We start from the raw sequence: 25190 nt of genomic DNA, 5'->3' as shown, positions 1-25190 counted from the left end.
CATGATTTGATCATACATTATTAATTTGTCTAAAAGAAAACTAGCAAGAAAGATTGGAATCTCTATAATTTATATTCTTAGTTTCATTCCTTTTATTTGTCTTTCAGCAGCATTTATCCCCTTAAAGCTTCTGTACACCAAATTCACTCTGATTTACTAGTCTCACCTCTTTGTCTTTGATAGAGTAGGCTAGAAGAGACTCAGCCCACCTCTGTGGCGGTCATTTCCACAACTTCTGAACAGCTCCGACTTTTTGCATATGAAGCCCAAATCAATGAAGACTATCCCCTGGCGACAGTTTATTATGAAGAGGTAAGAGAGTTTCTCCTCTTCTCCCTGGTCATTATGAGATGTGCTACATTTGGTTGATATTTCATTATCAACCTATTGTAGACTGACCTAGAAGAAACAGAGATTTGCACATCTTTTAGGGTACCCATATTGGTTCTCTGATAAATTCTAGACATGAATTCCCAGGTAGAGGGGACACTAAGCCTTTCTAGATGGTGTGACCCTTTATGAAGACAGACCACTGGACTGAATTTCAAAGACACTTTCCTTGGGACTCAAGAGTCAATGTCTCTGATTCCATATAGGATATTGGCTTTAGCCCAGTATTTCCAGCAAATGTGGTTCACTCCCATCTTCTTAGTTTTCAAATTATTCACCTCTTTAGCATGTTACAAAATGGTGACTATGGCTCCTAGTCTTGTTATTTCTTTTTGTTGTTGTTGTTTTTACAAGGCAATGGAGTTAAGTGACTTGCCCAAGGTCACATAGCTAAATAAATATTAAATGTCTGAGATCGGATTTGAACTCAGGTCCTCCTGGCTCCAGGGTCTGTACCCTATCCATTACACCACCTAGCAGTTTTATCTCTTGACACTTTATAGTTTTTTAAAGAAATGTTCCTCTGATATAAGTACTACACTCAGTATTATCAGTTGTATGAAAATTTGATAGAAATTTGTAATTGTATTTGGTTATTCTTTTAACTCAAATCAGTTCATGTTTCAATTTTGTGATAATGACAGATGGATAAACAAAGTTTCTATAAAATAATAGTTTCTTCCCCCATGAGGATTACGTTCTAGTACTAGCTGTGTGACCCCAGGCAAGTCACTTTACTCTATTTTCCTCAGTTTCCTCAACTGTAAAATGAGCCAGAGAAGGAAATGGCAAACCAATTCAATATATTTGACAAGAAAACCCCAAATTGGGTCATGAAGGACTGGATATGACTAAAACAATGCTTTGAAGAACTGTAAAACAAAATGTTCAAGGAGGTCCAAAGGGCAAGTCATTTGCCAATGGGGTGGGAAGAGTATGATCTGTTTATATATGTAATATAATTTTTTAAAAGTTTATTTAATTTTAATATATTGGTGTTTTTAACATTATTTCTTTTGCCTTATTGTCAAGTATATGATTATGTATAGAATCTAAAAGTGTCTTTACTGTTAGCAATTGGTTGTGTAAATATCATGTATATTTGTATCCTGTGCTTGTGAGTGACTTGTATAGATGGGGAACACTTGGAGAGGGAGTCCAGAAGCTACAGGGAATAACCCCCAGGGTCATGGCAGAGTTTGAATACAACAATGTGTGGGTAGTCTATGGGAACTTAAATCTGTGAGTTAGGGGGAGAGCAGCTTGTAGGAGGGAGCAAAACTAAGACCAGAGAAAGAGTTAAATTTTGGTGTACCCATGGGAACAGTGATATAGATGCACATATATATGCACATATACCCCTCTTTGTCTCTAGATCTTGTCTGTTGCACTACACGCATTTCTGGGGTTAAAGTATTAGAAGGAATATAACCTAGTACAGGACGAAGAACACAAATTCTGGAATTCTGGGATTAGAGGACCTGGGTTCAAATACTGCTTTGGATCTTGTGCACCCTTGAACCATTCTTACCTTTATAGGCTTCAGTTTTTTATCTGTAAAACAACAGCTTAACAAGGGTTTCTGAAGTCCTGTCCCACATGGCTTTGTTCTGTGAGCCTGTCCTGCTGCTGAGGCACAACAGGGAGCACATTTTGCCCTTTATTCCTCAGGCATGTGTGTAGCAGGAGTGACCACCCTCATGGGGACAGCCACCTCACCCCTGACATCGGCAGAACTCACCGGCTTTTACAAATTGCTTCAGCTTTCCCATGATTCCTAGTAGGGACTAGAATCTCAATTCCTCTGCCCGTTTGATTTTTGCCACCTGTTTCCCAGGTGAGTCCAAAGAATGTATTGGTAGGTGATCATCCCCAAGCTTTTTTGTCTCAAAGGTAAAGGATGTAGGGTGGTCCCTGTCTTGACTTGCCACATTCAACCCCTACCCCACACTTGTTTTGCAGACATCTAATAAGCACTAGTGGAAATAGTCATCGACTTTGCAATGACCTAATCTGATTAAATCATTGCCAAGCCTGCTGAATGTTAGAGACTGTCATTTCTAGGTCTTGGCATCTTCTCCTTCACTGGCATAAGTCCAGAGGATTTCAGAGTCTTACAGTGTAATTTTCATAAACCACAATGATTCTCTGTTTTAAAATCACCTGCTGGACCATAATATTTAATTCCCCTAAACAACCTGGTTTCCAAGGCAAGAGACAGGAAAATGCAGAGGGAAAAACCTGGCCCAGTGGAGGTTATATTACACAAAGTGGTAAAATTGATAAGTGGATCTACTGGACCTGAATCTGACCAGGAAGAGGAATTGGTGGCCGAAGGAGCAATTGCGGGAACCTTTAGAATAAAGCAATTTCTTGATCCCAGAATTTATGAAAGAGAATGAGAGGGAAACTGAGCACAGTCAGACATATGTATCCTAGCTGATTTCAAGGGAATTCCAAGAAAAGCCTAGTAGCATCCAGTGATCTACACTTCTACATGGGAAGGTATCCCAATGGACAAAACCAACAAATAAAGATTGCTGAGTTACTGTCATAGAACACTGAGAGACCATGGAAAATGAGAGAGGGATCATGGAAATGGTAAAGGGCAAAAGCCCATTTTTTTAATAGATGAGAGAATAGGGGCAACAAAATGCAGTAACATTCCATAATGTAATGTATTATTAATATTTAATGTCAAAAAAGGTAGTAAGAAACACTAAGAGTTAGCATAGTTTAGGGGCGGCTAGGTGGCGCAGTGGATAGAGCACTGGCTCTGGAGTCAGGAATACCTGAGTTCAAATATGACCTCAGACACTTAATAATTACCTAGCTGTGTGGCCTTGGGCAAGCCATTTTATCCCATTTGCCTTGCAAAAAAAAAACAAAAAAAAAGTTAGCATAGTTTCATCAACTTTAGGTTGTGCTATTTGGAACTATACCCAAAGGGTTGTAAACTGTGATCCAGCTTATACCATTACTAGATCTGCATCCCAAAGAGATCATTAAAAAAAAGGAAAGGGATCTACAGATACAAAAAATATTTATAGCAATACTTTTTGTGGTGGCAAAGTATTGGAAATTGAGAGGATGCTCATTAATTGAGGAATGACTGAACAAGTTGTGGTATTGTAATAGAGAACTATTGTTCTATAAGAAATAATGAACAGAAAGAGTTTAGAAAAACCTGGAAAAACATATACAAAGTGATGAAAAGTAAAATGAGCAGAACCAGGAGAATACTATACATAGAAAAAGCAACATTGTGTGATAAGTCAACTATGATAGATATAGCTCTTTTCAGCATTACAGTGATCAAAGACAATCCTAAAACTCTTATGCTGAAAAATAACCAACCACATCCAGAAAAAAGAATATAGAGTTTGAATGCAGATTGAAGCAGACTATCTTAACATTTTAATTTTTTTCTTTTTCTTTCTTGTGGTTTTCTTCTTTTATAACATGACTAATAGGTGAATATGTTCAACACAATTGTGCATATATAACCTATATCAGATTGCTTGCTCTCTTTGGTAGGGGGAGCAAGAGGAAGGAGGAAGAAGATTTTACAAAAGTGAATGTTAATTCATTTAAATGTTCATTGAATTAATTCAGTTAAAAACTATCTTTACATGTAATTGGAAAAAAATATTTAAAAATCAAGTGAAAACAAAAAAAAAAGGAAAGAAATCTTAGATATAGTTCTTCCTCCATAACAATTAGTATCAGAATTAGAAGAGAATTACTAGTTGTACTTATTTAAATCAAGGTCCTGAGTCTGGCCCTAAGGAATTTTTATACCCATAGTAGAGGAATGGGAAGGAAAAAAAATGTTTCCTTGAAGAAAAGTTAAAAAAAAAAGTCAGTCAGATGAATGAGCAGCTAAGTTAGGAAAGAGTAAAAATTATAAGTAGATGTTTGCATGTTCTAAATAACTATACTAGTTAAATAAAGCATCATTTATTTAAAAAAAAGAATAGGTCCTGCTAGACCAAGCAAATACAAAATGACTGTATGGGTACAGAACGTGTCCTACCACAAAGCTTTCCCTTAGATGATATGATGATATGTTTGTCAAGTTTGCAAATGTTGCAGAACTGGGAGGAATAACTAATATTAATATCCTCTGAAAAGAGGATAGAGTGCTTGGTTAGGCCAAGATTTGTGATTTTACTGCTCTAGAGAATTCTGCAAAGAGGTAACTTCCCTTCACCAATGTTGTTAAGCACCATCTCTACTTCTTACTGTCTTAAAGATATGTCTAGAGCACTGAAATGACTTATTCAGAGTTGCACAGCTTATAGTAGTCACAGGCAAGACATGAACCTAGGTTTTCCTGGCTTTGTACCAATTATCTATTTAATACACCATGATTGGATGTTTTTTTTTAAGATTTTATTTATTTTGAGTTTTACAATTTTCCCCTAATCTTTTTTTTTTTTTTTTTTTTTTTAGGTTTTTGCAAGGCAAATGGGGTTAAGTGGCTTGCCCAAGGCCACACAGCTAGGTAATTATTAAGTGTCTGAGACTGGATTTGAACTCAGGTACTCCTGACTCCAGGGCCAGGTGCTCTATCCACTGCGCCACCTAGCCACCCCCAATTTTCCCCTAATCTTACTTCCCTCCCCCCACCCCACCCCACCAGAAGGCAATTTGTCAGTCTTTACATTGTTTCCGTGGTATATATTGATCCAAATTGAATGTGATGAGAGAGAAATCATATCCTTAAGGAAGAAACAGAAAGCAAAGGAGATAGCAAGATCAGACAATAAGATATCAGTTTTTTTCCTAAATTAAAGTTAATAGTCTTTGGTCTTTGTTCAAACTCCACAGTTCTTTCTCTGGATACAGATGGTATTCTCCATTGCAGAGAGCCCCAAATTGTCCCTGATTGTTGAACTAATGGAATGAGCAAGTCCATCAAGGTTGATCATTGCCCCTATGTTGCTGTTAGGGTGTACGATGTTTTTCTGGTTCTGTTCATCTCCCTCAGCATCAGTTCATACAAATCCCTCCAGGCTTCCCTGAATTCCCATCCCTCCTGGTTTCTAATAGAACAATAGTGTTCCATGACATACATATACCATGGTTTATTAAGCCAATTGAAGGACATTTACTTGATTTCCAATTCTTTGCCACCACAAATAGGGCTGCTATGAATATTTTTGTGCAAGTGATGTTTTTACTGTTTTTCATCATCTCTTCAGCATATAGATCCAGTAGTGGTATTGCTGGATCAGAGGGTATGAACATTTTTGTTGCCCTTTGGGTGTAATTCCAAATTGTTCTCCAGAAAGGTTGGATAAGTTCACAGCTCCACCAACAATGTAATAGTGTCCCAGATTTCCCACAACCCTATTGGAAGTTGTTTTTTAAATCAACTTCCCAAGTACCAGTTGCAGATTTCATGTCTGTGTGTGTGTGTGTATACACACACATACATACATATATATTTCATTATTGGATATGCTTGCCTACGGAGCTTCGGCAATAAAGGTTTATCTGAAAAATACTTGGGCATTCTAGAGAATTCAAACTTATCCATAAAGAATATGAAAGTTAATGTAATTTTAGTCTTCATAAAGAGAGCCAGAGTATCTAGATAGAGTGAGTTGACCATCCTGTTGTTTTTGCCCAGGTCTGACATCATCTTGATTATTGTCTTCAGTTCTGAATAGCACAATTTTTTTTTTGTTTTTGCAAGGCAATGGAGTTAAAGTGATTTGCCCAAAGTGTCTGAAATCAAATTTGAACTCGGGTCCTCCTGACTCCAGGGCCAGTGCTCTGTTCACTGCACCACTTAGCTGCCCCAAATACCACATTTTTAAACAAGACATTCAAAAGTTGGAGAGTTTGTAGCAGAGGGTAACATCTGGATAATATAAGATTTCCATAGCCATCATGACTTAAACTTATTGTTTGGGGTTCTCTACATAGTTTCTACCCTTAGGATTCTAGAAATGACCTTGAGGGCAAGAACTTCTTAGGTTTTTTGTTTTTCTTTTTTGTAAAGCAAATGGGGTTAAGTGGCTTGCCTAAGGCCACACAGCTAGGTAATTATTAAGTGTCTGAGACCGGATTTGAACCCAGGTACTCCTGACTCCAGGACCAGTGCTTTATCCACTGCACCACCTAGCCGCCCTTGAGGGCAAGAACTTCTAACAGTGGCACTCACAAGCCCCTTCCAGGGTATGTTAACCTCCATTAGCTTTGAGAAAATGGATTGACTGAGAAAATGTGGCCAAAAAAAAAAAGGATATGAAATACTTTCCCAAACTCTGGCCACTTGTTGATGATTCAAGACACACATGTTGAGAACGTCTATGCAAAGAGATACCTCCTTTTCCTGATAATCAGCTCTGGTGGGCATTAGAGTTTTGGAAGTGACCTCTGGAGCCCCTGGATTCTCACTGCCAAGACACTTCAACTTCAGAATTCTTTATTCACCTGATATCAGAGACCAACACAAAGATATCTTTCTGGGATAAAACCCCTTTGTTGGAGCTTCTTCACAGTTTCATATATTTTAATTGCCAATCTGCTCATCCTCATGACATGCTTCTCCACTGCCCCACTGAGTGATATTCATTTAAATTCTTCCTTGACTATAGTTCTCCATGACTTGCAGCCATGTAACATCATTGGAAAACTACTGATGTTAAAAAGACAGGCCTTTGGGGAAACCAGAAGAAAAAAGGAAGCTGGGTTAAAATGGAAAATTGACTGACAGGTTCTTTTTAGACATTGGATAGGGGAGGTATATTTATCATCTATCCAAAGGCAGTAAGAAAGAAACCTCATTTTAGGAGTCATTTGGTTACCCTATATTATTATAATAATAAAAAACTACAATGAAAATAATTGCAACCTATGTCCCTATATCAACTGCAGATGATAAGAGATGAAAAACTATTAAGAGATTTTTCTGGGGCAGCTAGATGGTACAGTGGTTAGTGCACCAGTCCTGGAGTCAGGAGGACCTGAATTCAAATCTAGCCTCAGACACTTAATAATTGCCAAGCTGTGTGACTTTGGGCAAGTCACTTAATCCCATTGCCTTAAATAAATAAAATTTTTAAAAAAGAGAGATTTCTCCCAATTAGATCAACCTAAACTTTGATCTTTGGTGACTATACGTGTAGAAACTTGAGAGGAAAGAGGTAATAGGGCAGTATAACTCTAAAACAAAATACTTTTATTGTTTTTTAATCTCATACTTCCATCCCTTTCTCATAGCTACTACCTCTGTTCCTTCCCTAATTGCTTTTCATCTAATAGACTATAGCACTAACCTCCCTCCTAGTTAGTCTTTGTACCTCATTTTTCCCCACCCACTCCATCTTTCACTTAGATGCTAATGTGATTTTACTTAAATTTAGGTCTCATCATGCCAACTCCCTTTAGAATCAATAAAAATCACTTTGACACTTAAAGTCTTTCACAACTTGGTCTGCACCTAATTCTCCAGCTTCATTAGACTTGATTCCCTTTTCCATAATCATGGTTCAGCCAAAATGTCCTTTTCTCTGTTTCTCATGCAGGTTGCCTCATTTTGAACCTCTGTGCCTTTGTCCTGACTTTCCCCCTTGGCTAGAATGCTTGAGCTTCTCCCTTCTACTTCACAGAGATATTTATTTCATTCAAAACTCAGTTCAAGTACCACCTTCTTATAAAGCCATTCTATACATCTACTATCATCCTCTCTCCCTGATCATTTTGTTTTTAACTACCTTATATTTCATGATGTTGAAATTTATCTTTCCTTCTTGAAGAAAACTATGACATCATGGAGGTGATGCCAGGTCAAGCATGTGTATTACATTTGAGTGAGGGGGTGCTATGCTAAGTCACCAGCTTTACTTTCTCTAGGTCCAGAGCCAGATATGAATCTGGACAACTGGAGATGGCCCTGGAGATTGATCAGTGGAGTGCTGGCCCTGAAGTCAAGAGGATCTGAGTTCAAATCCAGCCTCAGATACATACTAGCTGTGTATCCTTGGGCAAATCACTTATTCCTGATTGCCTTGAATCCAAGGCTATTGCCATATGTGTATATAAATATATAGACATTCATATGAGTATGTGTGTGTTTGATTTTATCTCCCTTGATTGTATGTAATATTTTTTATTTTTTAAAAAATTTTCCCCAGTTATATCCAAAAAGAATATTCACTTTTAAAACTTTGATTTCCAAATTCTCTCCCTTCCTTCTACCCTAATTCCCGTCATTGAGAAAGCAAGTTTTTTGATATGAGCTAAAAATGTCTAGTCATGAAAAACATTGCCACAGTAGTCATGTTATAAAAATAAACATAACCCCTCTCAAAAATAAACCTCAAGAAAAATAAAGTAAAAAAAAAAAGTAAGCTTCAATCTGTAGTCAGACACCATCAGCTCTATCTTTGGGAAGGACAGCATTCCTTATCAAAAGTCCTTCAGAGTTCTCTTGGGTTACAACATTGCTGAGAAAGGCATTCACAATTGATCATCCTACAACATTGCTGTTACTTTGAATAAGGTACATTTCCCATTGCATCTACTCTTGTAAGTTTTTTACTGAGAGCATCCTAATCATCATTTCTTATAACAGAATATCATTTCATCTTAAGCACAATTTGTTCAACCATTCCCTAACTGATGGGCATCCCCTCAATTTCCAGTTCTTTGCTATAAATATCCATATATAGACAGGTCCTTTTTCTTCTTGTTTTTTCATCTCTTCTGAAGTATAGACCTGGTAGTGATTGCTAGGTCAAAGGATAGCTATGGTTTTATAGCCCTTTGGACACAGTTCCAAATCGCTCTACAAAATTGTTGAATCCTTTCACAAGTTCTCCAACAGTGCATTAATGTCTCATTTTTCCTACATTTCCTCCATTCCCTCTTTCTGTCCTAGTACCTCAGGATTGTTCCAACTTGCATTTCTCCTGTCACTAATGACTTAGGACATTTAAAAAATTGTTTTAAATAGATAGCATTGATAAACGACACTGTTCATGTCTTTTGATCATTTATTAATTGGGAAATATCTCTTATTTTTATAAATTTGACTCTTTTGAGAAAAGTGATCTTCATTAAAAAATTGTTTCAATATTTTTGCCCACATTTGCTATTACTAACTATATTCCCCTCCATCCTATTCCTCCACCCTTCAAAAGTATTTTGTATCTGTCTACCCCCTCCTACAATCTCCCCTTCCTTCTATCACCCACCTCCTACCCCCTTTCTCCCAAACCTTTCCTTTCCTACTTTCCTCTAGGGTAAGATAGATTTCAATACCCAATTGAGTGTGGATGTTATTTCCTCTCTGAGCCAATTCTGATGAGAGTAATACTCATCCATTCCCCCTCAACTCCCCTCTCCCACTCCACTGCAAAAGTTTTTCTCCTTGCCTCTTTTATGTGAAATAACTTACCCCATTCTACCTCCTCCTTTTCCTTTCTCCCAGTTAAATCTTCTTTCACCCATTAACTTCATCTTTTTAATATATTATCCCTTTAAATTCAACTTCCACCTGTGTTTTGTGTGTATATATATATATATATATATATGTATTATATATACCTTTTACTTGCCCTAATATATGAGAAAGTTCGAGTTATTAGTATCATCTTCCCATGACAGAATATAAGCACTTCAACATCATTAAGTTCCTTGTGATTTGCCTTTCCTGCTTACCTTTTTATGCTTCTTGTATTGTTTTGTATTTAAAGATCAAATTTTCTGTTCGGCTCTGGCCTTTTCATCAGGAAAGTTTGAAAGTCCCCTATTTCATTGAATATCCATCTTTTCCCCTGAAAGAGCGTGTTTAATTTTGCTGGGTAGTGGATTCTTGAACTGTAATCTAAGCTCTATTACCTTTCAGAATGTCATATTCCAAGCCCTACAAGCCCTTAATGTAGAAACTGCTACATCTTATGTTATCCTGACTGTGACTCCACAATATTTGAATTGTTTCTTTCTGGTTGGTTGTAATATTTTCTCCTTTGATTTGAGAACTCTGAACTTTGGCTATTATACTCCTGACAGTTTTTCATTTGGGGATCTTTTTCAGGAGGTGATCAGTAGATTCTTTAAATTTCTATTTTACCTTACCCTTTCAATTTCAATGTATGTAATATTTTTGAGAATAAGAGTTCTTTCCTTTTTTTTGTCTTTTTGCCTAGCATAGTGTCATGGAATAGTAAAAATTTAAGAAGTACTTTAATGATTGATAAAGATGAAGTCCAAATTTTAATATGAAACATAAGTTTTAATATGAGAGAGGGAACCTGGAAAAGAGCAGAAAGGCTCTGCTCCCCGGGGCCAGAGGGGCGGCCTGCCAGAGGGGTGGCCTGCCAGAGCCAAAGAACTTCAGCTTCCCGGAGGCAGCCCCAGGGCGCTGGGAGCCTCAGCTCACAGCAGCGGGGGGAGTCTCCTGAGCTGCATCCCAGGGAGCACCGGTACAAAGTGGGGGAACAGTGGGGGACCTCTGCCAGAGCAAGCACGTGGAGCCCAGCCCTCAGGGCACACAGCCAGCAGCCTGGTCTTTGGGCAGCCTAGACCCGGAAACAGAAGCAGGTGGAGCTGGTAAGCAGGAGCCCCCAGGGCATGAGCCCATTGAGCTGAGGGAGGGGAATGAAGAGAGAGAGACTGCAGAGCTCTGTCCTCTGCCCCTAGAACAGGACTCTGGAGCTCTGACCACATTCAGATCCTGATCTCAGTCTAGGCCCCCCCATAGAACAGCAGCCCCCCCCACCTAAGCCCCATGGCAGAGGGGGGCACTTATGGTCATTCACAGACCAGGAGGGAGGACAGAGCTTTACACACTGAGACCCTTGTGGGAGTGTCCCAAAAGCTCAGGAAGCACCCCCAAAAAACAGGCTTAGGCTGGGAAAATGAACAAAGAAACAAGAGGAAGACCATTGAGAAATATTTTGCAAATGAGCCCAAGAAGGATCAAAATACTCAGTCTGAAGATGAGGAAGCACAAGCTCCTGCATCTAAAGACTCCAAGAAAAACAAAAATTGGGCTCAGGCTATGATAGAGCTCAAAAAAGACTTTGAAAATCAAATGAGGGAGTTAGAAGAAGAACTGGGAAGAGAAAGGAGAGATATACAGGAAAAACATGAAAATGAAGTCAGCAGCTTAGTCAAGGAAATCCAGAAAAATGCTGAAGAAAATAGCATGCTAAAAAACAGCTTAGGTCAAATGGATAAAACAGTTCAAAAAGTTATTGAGAAGAAGAATGCTTTAAAAAGCAAAATTGGCCAGATGGAAAAAGAGATAAGAAAACTCTCTGAGGAGAATAAATCCTTCAGACAAAGAACAGAATTCAGGGAGATTGATGAATTTACCAGAAATCAGGAATCAATACTTCAAAACCAAAAAAAATGAAAAATTAGAAGAAAATGTGAAATATCTCATTGAAAAAATAACTGATATGGAAAACAGACTTAGGAAAGAAAATTTGAAAATTATTGGAATACCTGAAAGTCATGATCAGGAAAAGAGCCTTGACATCATTTTCAAAGAATTACTACAGGAAAATTGCCCTGATATTCTAGAAGCAGAGGGCAAAATAGAAATGGAGAGAATCCACCGATCCCCCCGAGAAAGAGATCCCAAAAAACCAGCCCCCAGGAATATTATAGCCAAGTTACAGAACTCCCAAATCAAAGAGGAAATATTACAAGCAGCCAGAAGGACACAGTTCAGATATCGTGGAGCTGCAGTCAGGATCACACAGGACTTAGCAGCAGCTACATTGGAAGCTCGTAGGGCTTGGAATACAATATACCGGAAGGCAAAAGAGCTTAGAATGCATCCAAGAATGAACTACCCAGCAAGGCTGAATGTCCTCTTCCAGGGAAAAAGATGGACTTTCAATGAACCAGGGGAATTTCAAAGGTTCCTTTTGGAATGGCCAGAGCTGAACAGAAGGTTTGCTCTTCAGATACAGGACTCAGGTGAAATATGGAGATTGGAGGAGAGGGGGGAAATATGAGGGACTTAATGAGGATGAACTGCATGTATAGAAAAATGATACTGATAATATTCATATGAACCATCTCAGTTAATAGAGCAGGTAGAGGGAGCTTTTATAGTTGAAGCACAGGAGAGAGCTGAATTCAAAGATAAAATATGGTGTAAAAATGGAGTCAATAAGGAAAAAAGGGAAATGGAATGGGAGAAAGAAAAAGGAGAGGGGGAATAGTCCAAGATATTTCACATAATAAGATTTTTTTTATTACAATGAGCTATTGCAATGATATGGAAGGGGGGAGGCAAGGGGGAATGAAGGAACCTTTGCTCTTATCAGAGATGGCTAGGAGAGGAAACAGCAAATATACTCAATGGGGTATAGACAACTGGAGTAAGAAGGAGGGGGGAAGGGGTGGGGATATGAATAAAGGAGGAGAGGATGGACCATGGGAGGAGAGTGGTCAGATATAACACATTTTCTTTTTTTACTTCTTGCAAGGGGCTGGGATTGGATGGCCTGCCCAGGACCATAGGGCCAGGTGGATTCTGGGCCTAAGGGGTGGTATGGGGGCTCAGGGCTTCTTGGCCCCAGGACCAGGGATCTGTCTGCTGTGCCACTCAGCAACCCTACAGCAGAGTCAGAGTGAAAGGAGAGAGAAAATAGAGTACATGGTAGTGGAGAAATAAGAAAAGAGGGAGTTGCGATCAGCAATGGCAACGTTGGAAAAATATGGAAGTAACTTTTGTGATAGACTTATCATAAAGAATGTGATCCACTCACGACAGAGTTGATGGTGTTGGAACAAAGACTGAAACACATTTTTTGTTATTATTATTTGGGGGAGGGTGCAGGGCAAGTGGGGCTGGGTGGCCTGCCTGGGGCCACATAGCAGGGTGATCATTGGGTGTCTGGGGCCGGATTTGGACCCAGGTGCTCCAGGCTCAAGGGCCAATGCTCTGTCTGCCACCCAGCCACCCCTACTATTATTACTATTTTATTTTGGGTCTTTTTTTTTTTCTTCTTTTTGGTTTTTGCAGGGCAGTGGGGATTGGGTGGCTTGCATGTCACATGGCTGGGTGATTATTCGGTTTACGAGGCTCGATATGGACTCGGGTGCTCGTGGCTCCAAGGCTGGTGCTTCGTCCATTGCACCACCTGGCCATACCTACAATTATTACTATTATTTTTTTCATTTTAATTTTTTTCTCCCCCCTTTACTTTTTTGCCTAAGCAAGTCTATCTATATTCATGGGGGGAAGGGTATTTTGTTTACTTGTAAACAAGTATATTTTATTAATGTAAAGAAAAACATTTGTACAAAATGAGAATAAAAAATAAATTAAAAAATATGAGAGAGGAAATTTGTTCAGACTGGGTTTTGTTAATTTTAAGTTAATAGTAGAAATAATAAGACTGGGGGTGGCTAGGTGGCTCGGTGGATAGAGCACCGGTCCTGGAGTCAGGAGTACCTGAGTTCAAATTCGGCCTCAGACACATAATAATTACCTAGCTTGTGTAGCCTTGGGCAAGCCACTTAACTCCATTGCCTTACAAAAAAGAAAAGAAAAGAAATAAAAAGACTGATGATAATGTGTATTATCTCCTGATCAAAAGGCTAAAGAAAAGTTAATATCACTTAGAACACTAATGATAAATGGACTAAACTTGCCAATTAAATGATAAAAGTATCACAGAATGAATTAAAACACACAATTAAAGTTTTGTTGATAGGAAATGCATTTAATCCAGAAAGATTTCAATAGATTCAAACTGAAAAGGCAGAAAAATTAACTATGCAACCACTAAATCATGAAAAGTTGGAATGGCCTTTATATAAAATAAAGTTCAGTTCAAACCAGAAAGCATTAGATGATTTAAACAAAGAAATATGATGATAAAAAGTTCTATACAGAATGAAAGAATGCCGTTTAAAAATATATGTACTTATTAATTCTTCAGTATCATGTGTGACTTGAATGTTGTGAATTACAAAAAAGGAATAGCTAAAAATTAATAATGAGATATTTTAACATTTCACTATTAGAATATATTAAAGTCAATAGAAACTTAAGAAATTTTAGAGTTGAATGGAACATTAAATAAACTAGTAATTGCAAAAGATATATGTAGACAATTTAAAGGAAAGAGGAAAAAAATACTAATTACCTCCTGGGTCTTAAGATACAGGTAAATATAGAAAAGAGATTTCATATAATAATATATCATAATGCAATAAATGTGTGGCAAGGAATGAGATAATGAAAATTGTAGACTCAAAGAGAATCTAAATTGTAGAGATTATAATCTGTATAAAATTGAATGATTACCTATATAGATGAAATTTCAGATTCTTGAAGCATTTGCATATTTGAGGCAGATATGGAGATCTGCTCAATTTCTATTCATCATCTCAAGATTGTAAGAAGACTACTGATAATTAGTATACAAATGCCAAAATATATTTACTAGTTTCTATGATTAAATGAACAACCCAGACTTAAGCTGGGACTGTGATCTCTTAAACACTTTTCAATAAGTATTTTTTTTAAATGTCGGGACAGCTAGGTGGCACAGTAGATAGAGCACCAGAGTCAGGTGTTCACAAGATAGGCCCTGGAGTCAGGAGGACCTGAGTTCAAATTTGGCCTCAGACACTTAATAATTACCTAGCTGTGTGATCTTGGACTAATCACTTAACCCCCTTACTTTGCAAAAAACAAAGAACAAAAAAAAAACCCAAGTATTTTTTTTAATGTCCACTAAATATCTAGCACCATCTCACATAAGTTTATTGGATTTGAGGTTGGTATAAAAATATATGACAATAGTATTTCACAAATAATAGTAGATGCATTAATGTTCCTTATATTTCTTCTTTGTAGAGACTGGTTCGAGACAGCCAGAACCTGGAGCACTGGCTGGATTATGGCTCATTCTGCCTTCTGATTAATGACATTATCAAAGCACAAGAATGTTTTCGTAAAGCCCTTTCACTAAATCAGACAAACATCAACAGGTATGAAAGGGAGAAAGGCAAGGAGTGTGCAACAGCTGATGTGTGTTTTTTAGGGCTCATTGTTAAGCAGACATTGTGAACATGAGGTTGATGCTAATGATATTTGTCCTCAGTTTGCTGCTGTGTGGTCTTATGTCTATCATGTTGGAGCACTATGATGAAGCAGAGATTTTTTTTGAAGATGCCACTTGCTTGGACCCAACCAGTGTTGTGGCTTGGACTTTACTCGGTATGGAAACCTGAAATCTCTGCCTGTCTTTTGTGTTTTCTTTCTTTGTAAGATTGCCATTCTCCCCCCCCCTTTTATTTATTTTACCCCTTTACTTTGAACTGGGTCAAACATTTGACTTAACATTAAAATATGTCACTTGTTAGCATGTTAAAATGGGAAGTTCAAAAGTCATTCAGTTTGATATTTTTTCAGGCTTGTTCTATGAAATTCAGAATAATGATATCCGAATGGAAATGGCATTTCATGAAGCCAACAAACAACTTAATGCTAGATTAGCCAAAGAAAAGACTACTGCTGAGTCTGTTGATGTTGGAGGGAAGCTAGAATCCAGTTTAACTTTAGGAGTTGTGAGATCTTCTTCACCAACCAAAGGAGAGATTCCACAAGGTGAGTTCATAGTAAATTGATGTTCAAAGAGCTAGGGATAATAGTGGATGTTGGGAAGAGAATTGCCCTTAATAGATAAGAGTAGTGATGTGATTTTAGGGATATTAGGATGGTTCTTTGCCTAAATTTACCCAACTTGCCAACCATTGTGTCTGAAATTCCCACCTTCAGATTCATTAATAAGAATTATTAAGGTATCTATTTGTCTTTGTTTTATATAAGTCCTCTTTTAAAATAAAGATATCTTTGATATAGAGAAACACATCATTAGGATTAGTTTTTTTTTTTAAGAACAAGGCCATGCCATAAGGGGACATAACTTTAGGGAGGGGTAGGAATATTGTGAGAGAGCAGAGGTGGGGGTTACTAAAAGATGGGAAGATAGAACACTGAAGATAAATTTTATAAATATAACAATTCTGGTTAGGGTCACCTTGGTTAGAAGCTAGTACAAATTTAATAAAGAAGTAAAAAAGAATGGAGATATAACCAATAGTATTGGGTTTGGATAGTATTATACTTGGTCACTCACCATTCTTTCCACATCTTTGAGGGCTTTTGTTATTGTTCAGCAAAACTTAATTCATCGGGGCAGCTAGGTGGAGTAGTGCATAAAGCACCAGCCTTGGAGTCAGGAGTACCTGGGTTCAAATCCGGTCTCAGACACTTAATAATTACCTAGCCGTGTGATCTTGGGCAAGCCACTTAACTCCATTTGCCTTGCAAAAACCTAAAAAAAAAAAAACCCCAAAAAACTTAATTCATCTTTATCACACTTTTTAAAAGGATCATTTTAAACCCGTATTCTCCTAGGGACATAATAACTTCCTGTCTTAATCATTCTTGAAAACTTTCTATGTCTCCTGGGATGACTTTAGACCCTTTAGAATTTTAGTCCATTTCAATCTGTTCTTGGACCTGAATAGAATTTCATAAAAGTTAGATATGATAGACTTCTGGAGAAAGTTGATAGAAAATAGAAAGGAATATACCTCTTTCTCAACTGTGAATGGCATAGTCACAAAAAGTGACCTTGTTTTAGGGTATAAAAATCTCATAAATACAGAAAAGAAGATAGAGAAATACCATTTAAAATAACTATGGGACTCTGTCTACCAAGATGCCTACAGAAACTATATGAACATAATTGCAAAGCATTGTTCAAGACAAATCTAAATAACTGGAAAAATATTAATTACTCATGAGTAGGTCAAACCAAAGTAATGAAATTGAAAATATTGCCTAAATTAATTTATTTATTCAGTACCATACTAATCAAACAGATAAAGCATTATTTTATAAAGCAGGAAAATAACAAAATTCATTTGGAGGAACAAAAGGTCAAGGATATCATGGGAATCAATGGGGGGGAAGGGGATGAAGAAAGGGAGTCTAGCAATACCATATCTCAAGCTATATTCTAAAACCATAATCATCAAAATAATTTGATACTGGCTAAGATATAAAGAGGTTGATCAGTGGAACAGATTAGATATACAATATGAAGAGGTAATTGAGCAAGTAACCTCGTGTTTTATAAACCCAAAGATTCCAGCTATTGGAGCAAGAACTCAGTATTTAACAAACACTACTAGGGAAACTGAAAAGTAGTCTAGTGGAAACAAAGTGGAGATCAATATCTCATACTGTATACCAAAATTAAGAGAAGAGTTTATGACCAAGTAAGAGATAAAGAATTCATAGGAGATAAAATGGATAATTTTAATTATAAAAAATTAAAAAGTTTTTGCACAACAAAACCTTTGCACAGAAATTAGAAGAAAAGTAGGAAACTGGAGGAGGAAGGGAATCTTTGCAGCAAGTTTCTCAGATAAAGCTCTCATTTCTAAGATATATATATTTAGAGAGAGAGAACAGAGTCAAATTTACAAGAAGAGCCATTCCCCAGTTGGTAAGTGATCAAAGGTTATGACTAGGCAATTTTCAGAGTAAGTAATCCAAACTATCAATAGTTGTTTGAAAACAAAATGTTCTAAATCACAAATAAGTAGAGCAATTACAAATTAAAATAACTGCAGTACCACCTCATACCCATCAGACTGACTAAGTTGACAAAAAGGAAAATGACATGCTGGAAGGGATGTGGGAAAATAGAACCTTGAACTAGTTTAGTCCAACTATTCTGTACCTTAAAGAGATCAAAGAAATAAGAAAAGTTCTCATATATACAAAAGTATCAATAGCAGCTCTTTTTATGATGGCAAAGCATTGGAAATTGAGGAAATTGTAAAATAGCTGAACAAGTTATTAAAATAATTGTTGTAAGAAAAGACAAAGGGAATGGTTTTAGAAAAACCTGGAAAGACATGAATTGATGCAAAATGAAGTGAGCAGAATCAGGAAAACAATTTATATAATGATAGCAATATTGAAAAGATAAATCAACTTTTGAAAGACTTGGTAACTTTGATTGACACAATGATCTGCCCCAGTTCCAAAGGATTAATGATGAAATACTCTATCTACCTCCAGAAAGAGAGATGATGGATTTACAGGGCAAATTGAAACATATTTTGTCTCTCTCCCTTCCTTCCTTCCCTACTCTCTTTCTTTTCCTTCATTTATTCATTTGTCCCTCCTTTCTTTTCCTTCCTGTTGTCTTTCCTTCCTTACTCCCTCCCTTCCCCCTTTTCCTTTTTTTCTTCCTTCAAACATGAATTTGAGAATTTGTTTTGCATGATTATATATTTCTGACAGGTTTTGTTTTTCTTATCTTCTTAATGGGTGGAGGAGGAGACAAAAAGAATTTGGATCTGAAAATACATTTAAATTTTAAAAATATTTTATTTATTTGTTTTCCAAACTAGAGGCAATGGTAGTTTTTAACAATTTTTTTTGCAAGGTGTTGAGTTTCACATTTTTCTCCCTCCATCCCTCCTTTCCCTCCCCTCCCCTCTCCCTTGAGAGAGAACAATCTAATAAAGGCTATATAAGTATAACCATGCTAAATATAGATTCTTATTAATCAGTTCATTTGAATTTTTAAAAATAAAATCTGTTTTCCCCAAATCCAAGTAGCATTGTCAGATTTTCCTCCTCTCTCCATATTCTCTAACAAAGAAATCTAAGATATAGTAGTTCCTTCCCCCAAAGTTTCCATCATATCACCCTTATGATTTTTTTCCTCCTCGACAGGGAGAATCATATCTTTAAATTAATTTTTTCTTGGTTCCTTCACGTTTTGAGAAGTAAATCACCTTGAGGGAAATCAAGGATTTATTAACTGCTGTGCTTTTGGCAGAGTGCTCTCCAGCACATCCTGATGATTATGACAGCACCCTTTGGCCAAGCCTTGTGATCTTAATTTTCTTTGGATGCTCTAATGGTTTGTTTTCTATTCCTCACTGACAGGAAGCACTCTCATGCTTCTTCCTTTTGGTTGATGTTTCTCCCACAGGAGCATAGAGTTGAAAGGAACCTTGGGGTTCACTGAGTCCAAGTCCCTTATTTAACATGTAACAGGAATCTGACCAAGAAGAGTCCAGTCATTCAAGTATTCACACTCAGCCTCAACTTCACAGCCTTTTAAAAAGACTTTTTATCATTACAGAAGGGTTAAAAGGTTTGCCCAGAGTCACATATTTTGTGTGTGAGGTGATATTTGAACAAAGGTCTTCCACGGTCCAAGTCGAGTGCTCCGAACACAACACCAAGTTGGCTCATACTGAATTTATCTTCTTAATATACAATGTTATTCTACCATTTTATATGTAGTCTGCTCCTTTTGAATAAGATATCCTTCCACATTCAGATTCTATTCAGGGATCTCATTCTAATTCTTATTAGTAACTATGAGATCAAATTTGCTTCTTTTATTAGTATCTCTAGTTTATCCTGTTTATTACCCACACTTCTGTTGCATTCACTTATTGACATCTGAATCTAGTGGTTAAATTACTGATTTACTTTCTTGGTTTTGTCCACTGTGAAATTCTTCCCCTTTTCCTCCTACATTGTAGCTACTCTTTGTAGTATCTAGCTTGGAATACAGAAACTTTTCTCCATCTCATTCCTTTTCTTTTTTTATTTGATAGCTTTTTAAAAGTAGATTTGCAAGACTTTGGGCAAGTAAATTCTTACTGGCCCTTGTTAAATGCACTCTATCTCTGAACAAGGAGGTTGCCATTCCCATATTTGAACTTGAAAACCAAATATTTTTCTTAAAGTCATAATCCAGAGTAGCTAAATAGTGCAGTAGGTAGAGCACTGGCCCTGGAGTCAGGAGTACCTGAATTCAAATGCAGCCTCAGACATTTAATAATTACCTAGCTGTGTGGCCTTGAGCAAGCCACTTAACCCCATTGCCTTGCAAAAACCTAAAAAATCATAATCCCATTAAGATACTGTCTTTGTAACTTACTTCCCAACAAATATAAACAGTACATTCATATAAATAAACTGAAGTGCCCAAGTACAGGCCTTTTTGTGAACAGATATTAGATGTGTAGACTTTTTTTATACTTTTAAAATTATTCATTATTTCTTGTAATGATTTGCTACTGTACAATTTATGAAGAATTTTTCACTGAAATTTTATTTTGTTGGGATTGGGTGATACCATGTCCATGTTAGATGAGCTTCTTGATGACACATGCAAACAGTACTGTGAGTCCAGTGAGCAACCGGGGCCGTCGATCCAATCTCAGGATGTGAGTTCCATCCAAAGACCCTTCAAGTCATTTACTCTTTCTAAGGATACACCAAAGAAAGGTAAGCAGAAAGAAAAAAAAAACTTGATTAAGAATGAGACGTGATGACATAAATGGCTAGACAAGAGATGAAAATTTCAACCATCCTGAGAGCAGTCACCCTGGCTTAATTGAAGCTGATAGCATCACCTCTCAGCTACTGGGCATCTGCTGATATTAGAGTACATTATGAAAATTCAGCTTTGTGGTCGAACTCTTTAGCCAATAAGGCTTGTTGTTAAACTCTCAGAGAGGGGAAGAGACTAGTAGGTGGCAACCTTTCCAGGCCACCCACAAAGGCTATGCTTCAGCAGTACATTGTCTGTCAAGGACTGACTTCATGTGAAAATGGAGAATACTACTTTACATCACATACCTTGCAGGCAACCCCTTCCTGTAGTATAAATAACAATGTGTTTATTTATGTATGTGTATGTATCCATGCACGTGCATCCATACACATGTGTATGTATGGATAGATGCATGTACATACTTGGTATGTATGCATGTGCCTTGTGCATGTGTGTATTCATGTGTACTGTTTGGTGTGTATGCATTTACACAAATCTCTCTCTCTCTCTCTCTCTCTCTATATATATATATATATATATATATATATATATATAAAATACGGGCACACACATGCATACATGCAAGCATATGGGAGGCAGCATGGCATGATGGCTGGAGAGCTAGCCTCAGAGTCAAGAAGACCTGGGTTCAAGTCTTGCCTCAGACACACAAGTTTGTAAAGAGCAGAGCACTGGCCAGTCTTACCTTGGTGTATAGTTTTCTCCTGGGAGGAATGTGTCCCTTTAGGGCAGGGGAAGCTGGAGCTCCTTCCTTGCCCTATCCCCACTTCACTCTCTGATCACCATCTTAAGAGAGAGTAAATTATTAAACTTCTCTAGGCAGCAATAGGCAAGAACTTTAAACCGGGGCTCGATTTATTGTTTTCTTGTTTGTTGATATTCAAGGAAGTAAATTAAGAATATGTTATTAATGCAGATTAAATTTAAAAAGTGTGTTGTGTCTTTTTTTTCTGCAGAGTGAATTATCAAACATTTACCAACATGCCTATGATAAGGCATGTCTAAAAGTCTTAAAGCTTAAAACAATACCAAGAGTTTTAAGATGCTGTTTTAAGATACTAATGTGTCCATGTCCACAACACAGACATATACACATTGCTTATAATTTCTTCAGCTCGAGCATTTCAAGAAAGATTACTTTCCTGGTCTTCTAGTGTTTGATCCTTAGTCCTGCGACAGTGTAGGTCCATATCAGACACCTGAAGGATAGCTATTGAATTAGAAAAACCACAAATTTAACATTATCTATGTTGAATTGTGTTTTACTTGAAAAATTTCTAATGACATTTTAATCCATTTACCTGTACTGATACATTTGACACCTTTGCTTAGGGTTTCTCAAATGTTTTAATCTATGGATCATAGACTATATATCATCCACCATGATTATTTTCTATCACTTTACCAAAAAAAAAAAATTTAAAAATTAAGAGCTGTTACTATGGCTACATTTTACAGATTCTGATTTTTGGTATATTTTTAATAGTAGATTTGAATCTGTACTTCAAAAATTGCTCCCAATTTTTGTGACTTGAAGTTTGGACTGGCCAGAATTTTTAGGACCTTGTGAATCAATATTTAAATGAATCTTCTGCTTTCCAGGTCTCAGTTTCTCTGATCCCCTCTATCAAGGACAGCCTCTCTGATTTATTCTCACTTCTCTGCTTCTCAGCCCTCTCCTCTTCTTTTCATTTCTCCTCTTGTATGGTTTTTATTTAGCTTCAAAAAGTCAGATTTCATCAAATGGTCCAGCCTCTTCAGCCTTTTCTGGAGTTTCCCCAAAACCCTGCAGTATCTTCATGGAGACCACACGCTTCTTGATGAAGGTCAATGCCATTCAGGTAAGCATAGAATAACCCCCAAAGACATGTTCAGTAAATTACTTACTTCATTCATATGGTATTTTTTAAAGTTCATTCTAGTGTGATCCAGAGGTAGTACACTCGTAGGAATATGTTCTGGATCCAAGAGCAGAAGCATCAAGCTATTCTTCATCTATAGCTTTACTCTTCAAGTCTGGCTGACAAAGAACATCAAATGCAGCAAAACCGCTCCCTGGGGAGCTGAAGAGGATCACTTATTAGACTACTGGTGTCCTGTCTAGTGTGTTGTCTTTGTCTAATGTGAGCTCTAAGAAAAAGAGTTGAATGTGCTGAAGTTGCTTTGTTTAGGAAGATGGATGGAAAAGGAGGGGACAAGACAGTACTTCCTCAGTGAAAAGACTGTCAACTTAATGTTTAGTAGGTGTTATCAGAAATGAACACTTAAATGACCAAGGTTATGGATTTGGAGCTTGGACAAGTGAAGTTTTGAACCATGTGAGGCTTCTCACCACTGTGCCTCCCTTTCCTAGAGTCACAAAGTAGAATGCTTCATGCTCTTTGATAGTTATCTAGTCTTTGAGACTGGCCTCTGTGACTCCACAGTCCTCCTGGTGCGATGACGGGGATCAGAGTTTGTCTCCAGAATAGGTTAGTCACTTGGGAAGCTTGCTTTACAGAGAAGAAAATGGAGGCCCCAGAAAGTAAAGTGCTGAGCCCGTGGTCCCCCAGGGAGCTGAGGACAGAGCTGAAATTTGAACTTGGGTCTTGTGACTCCAAGGTCAATTCAGGTCAAGGATATAATATCTAGATGTTTTGGGCATCTCACTAGCCCTTTGAAGTTGAGGACCACCATGTTCTTCTTTCTCTTGGTATCCCCAGAGGTAGTCCAAGCCCTGGGCTGGCTCTGTGTAACATTTCTAGTGTCCCTAATATTCTGTTTGTTCATGCTTTTCAGTATGTCCACACAGTGCTCGCACATGAATTGTTGTACCCTCAAGGAGGCCCTAGCTGTGAATATTACTTGGTCCTGGCACAGACACATCTCCTTAAGAAGGATTTCGCCAAAGCAGAAGAATACCTCCAGGCAGCCAGCCAGATGGATTACCTGGTGTTTATCTTTGCTAGGTCCTCTCCTGTTCTGTTCAAGAAAAGAAAAGGGAGTGCTCACTGATGGGGTCAAAGGGAACAGCCCTAGTTGATGTTTATCAATTTCTGGGCCTTTAGTTAAAGGGGAAGGTGAAAGGGAAGCTTCCATTGATGTCCTCATGTACCACATGCTGGACATGACAGAGGACTCCCTCACTGTAAAATGGGGCACCAGTTTTGCCCATGACTTGGAATGCCAACACCACATTCCAAGGGGCTTCCATTGGCAGGCTTGCTCAATGACTGTTGTTCTTAATTTCTAGGACCCTAATGTCTGGGGTTTGAAAGGACACTTCTTCTACCTGAATGGAAATCATGCTGAAGCCAAAGAATGCTATGAGCGAACTGTTAGTTTTGTAGTGGATGCTGCTGAAATGCACTTCATCTATCTGCGTCTGGGATCCATCTATCTGGAAGACAGAGAGGTGAGGAATACTAATAAAGTAAGAATGACTCAGTTTCTTCCTGAGGATGTAACTATAAGAAAATTACAGTGCCTTGCATTCTAATTTGTGAGATAACTATGTCTTTTTGTGATTATAAGGCAAATAAAGTTGTGATAAGAAAACTTTTCTTTTGGATGATGATGTTTGTCTTTCATTCCTGACAAAGATGCCATAACAAGTACATGAGTAGGATTTAAGTGAGGGGGGAGCTTGTGCTAAGTCACCAGCTTCACTTTCTCCTCCTGAGCCATCCAGGGCCAGTGGCCAGATATGAATCAGGCCCTGGATGTAGGCAATAAAGATTAAGTGACTTGCTTCAGGTCACACAGCTGAGTTAATGTCAAGTGTCTGAGGTTGGATTTGAACTCCTGTCCTACTGACTCCAGGGCTGGTGTTCTATCCACTGCGCCACCTAGCTGCCCTTCTCTTTTGGATACTGTGGTGTCATTTGTGGAAAGCCATCCTTGAAGTGGGAGCACATAGGTTCAAGTCTCAACCCTGATACCTTTTGGATGTGTGACTTTGGTACAGTCAGTCCTTTGGACCTCTAGAATGAGGAGATGCCAGAACATTTGTCTATCTGGGAGAACCCTGCTGGGTGTGAATCACAGGTCCAGCCCCCATTCAGATCTCTTATCTATTGTCCCAGGGCCTGGTGCCTTCAATGAACTCCTCATCAGGATAGCACTGTTCTAAGAAAGTGATTCTTGGGGTTGTGACTCTTGTTGTCTGAACCTCCATTACAGCTTTCCTATTTGGGATAAAAGGGAGAAAAGCAACTGAATTAGACCCAAAGCTGACATGTTAGGAGTAAAATACCCTGGAGAAGACTTGTGAGGCTTCTTGCTGTGTATGGGCAAATCTCAGAAGCCTGAATAAGTGTGCCTGTAGCAGAGATTTTTCATGTACTCACCTTCCAGAAGACCTCCTACATAACTCTTGAAAAAGTATTGTTCTTGATAGAACTGTGGTCTCTGGGAAGA

General features: G+C 37.9%; 1 protein-coding gene across 9 annotated transcripts in view; it reads left to right on the top strand.

Moving 5' to 3' along the window:
* Positions 1-25190, top strand: part of CFAP70 (cilia and flagella associated protein 70) — an 83995-nt gene that overhangs the window by 45887 nt on the left and 12918 nt on the right. For 7 of the 9 annotated variants that reach the window (XR_012477789.1, XM_074232829.1, XM_074232828.1 and 4 more), the window contains 8 exons: positions 184-312; positions 15239-15372; positions 15486-15601; positions 15797-15991; positions 20585-20722; positions 22512-22633; positions 23571-23723; positions 24025-24186. Coding sequence is in view for 8 of the 9 variants with exons in the window: in XM_074232829.1 (XP_074088930.1) it covers positions 184-312; positions 15239-15372; positions 15486-15601; positions 15797-15991; positions 20585-20722; positions 22512-22633; positions 23571-23723; positions 24025-24186 (1149 nt within the window). In the remaining variant the exon portion in view is untranslated. Of the gene's footprint in view, positions 1-183; positions 313-15238; positions 15373-15485; positions 15602-15796; positions 15992-20584; positions 20723-22511; positions 22634-23570; positions 23741-24024; positions 24187-25190 lie in introns of those variants that run through there. The other 2 variants (XM_074232833.1, XM_074232832.1) reach the window with 2 other exon arrangements.

The sequence above is a fragment of the Macrotis lagotis genome, chromosome 4, assembly GCF_037893015.1.
Source record: "Macrotis lagotis isolate mMagLag1 chromosome 4, bilby.v1.9.chrom.fasta, whole genome shotgun sequence".
NCBI lineage: Eukaryota > Metazoa > Chordata > Mammalia > Peramelemorphia > Peramelidae > Macrotis > Macrotis lagotis.
This window is presented reverse-complemented; position numbering and strand designations above follow the sequence as displayed.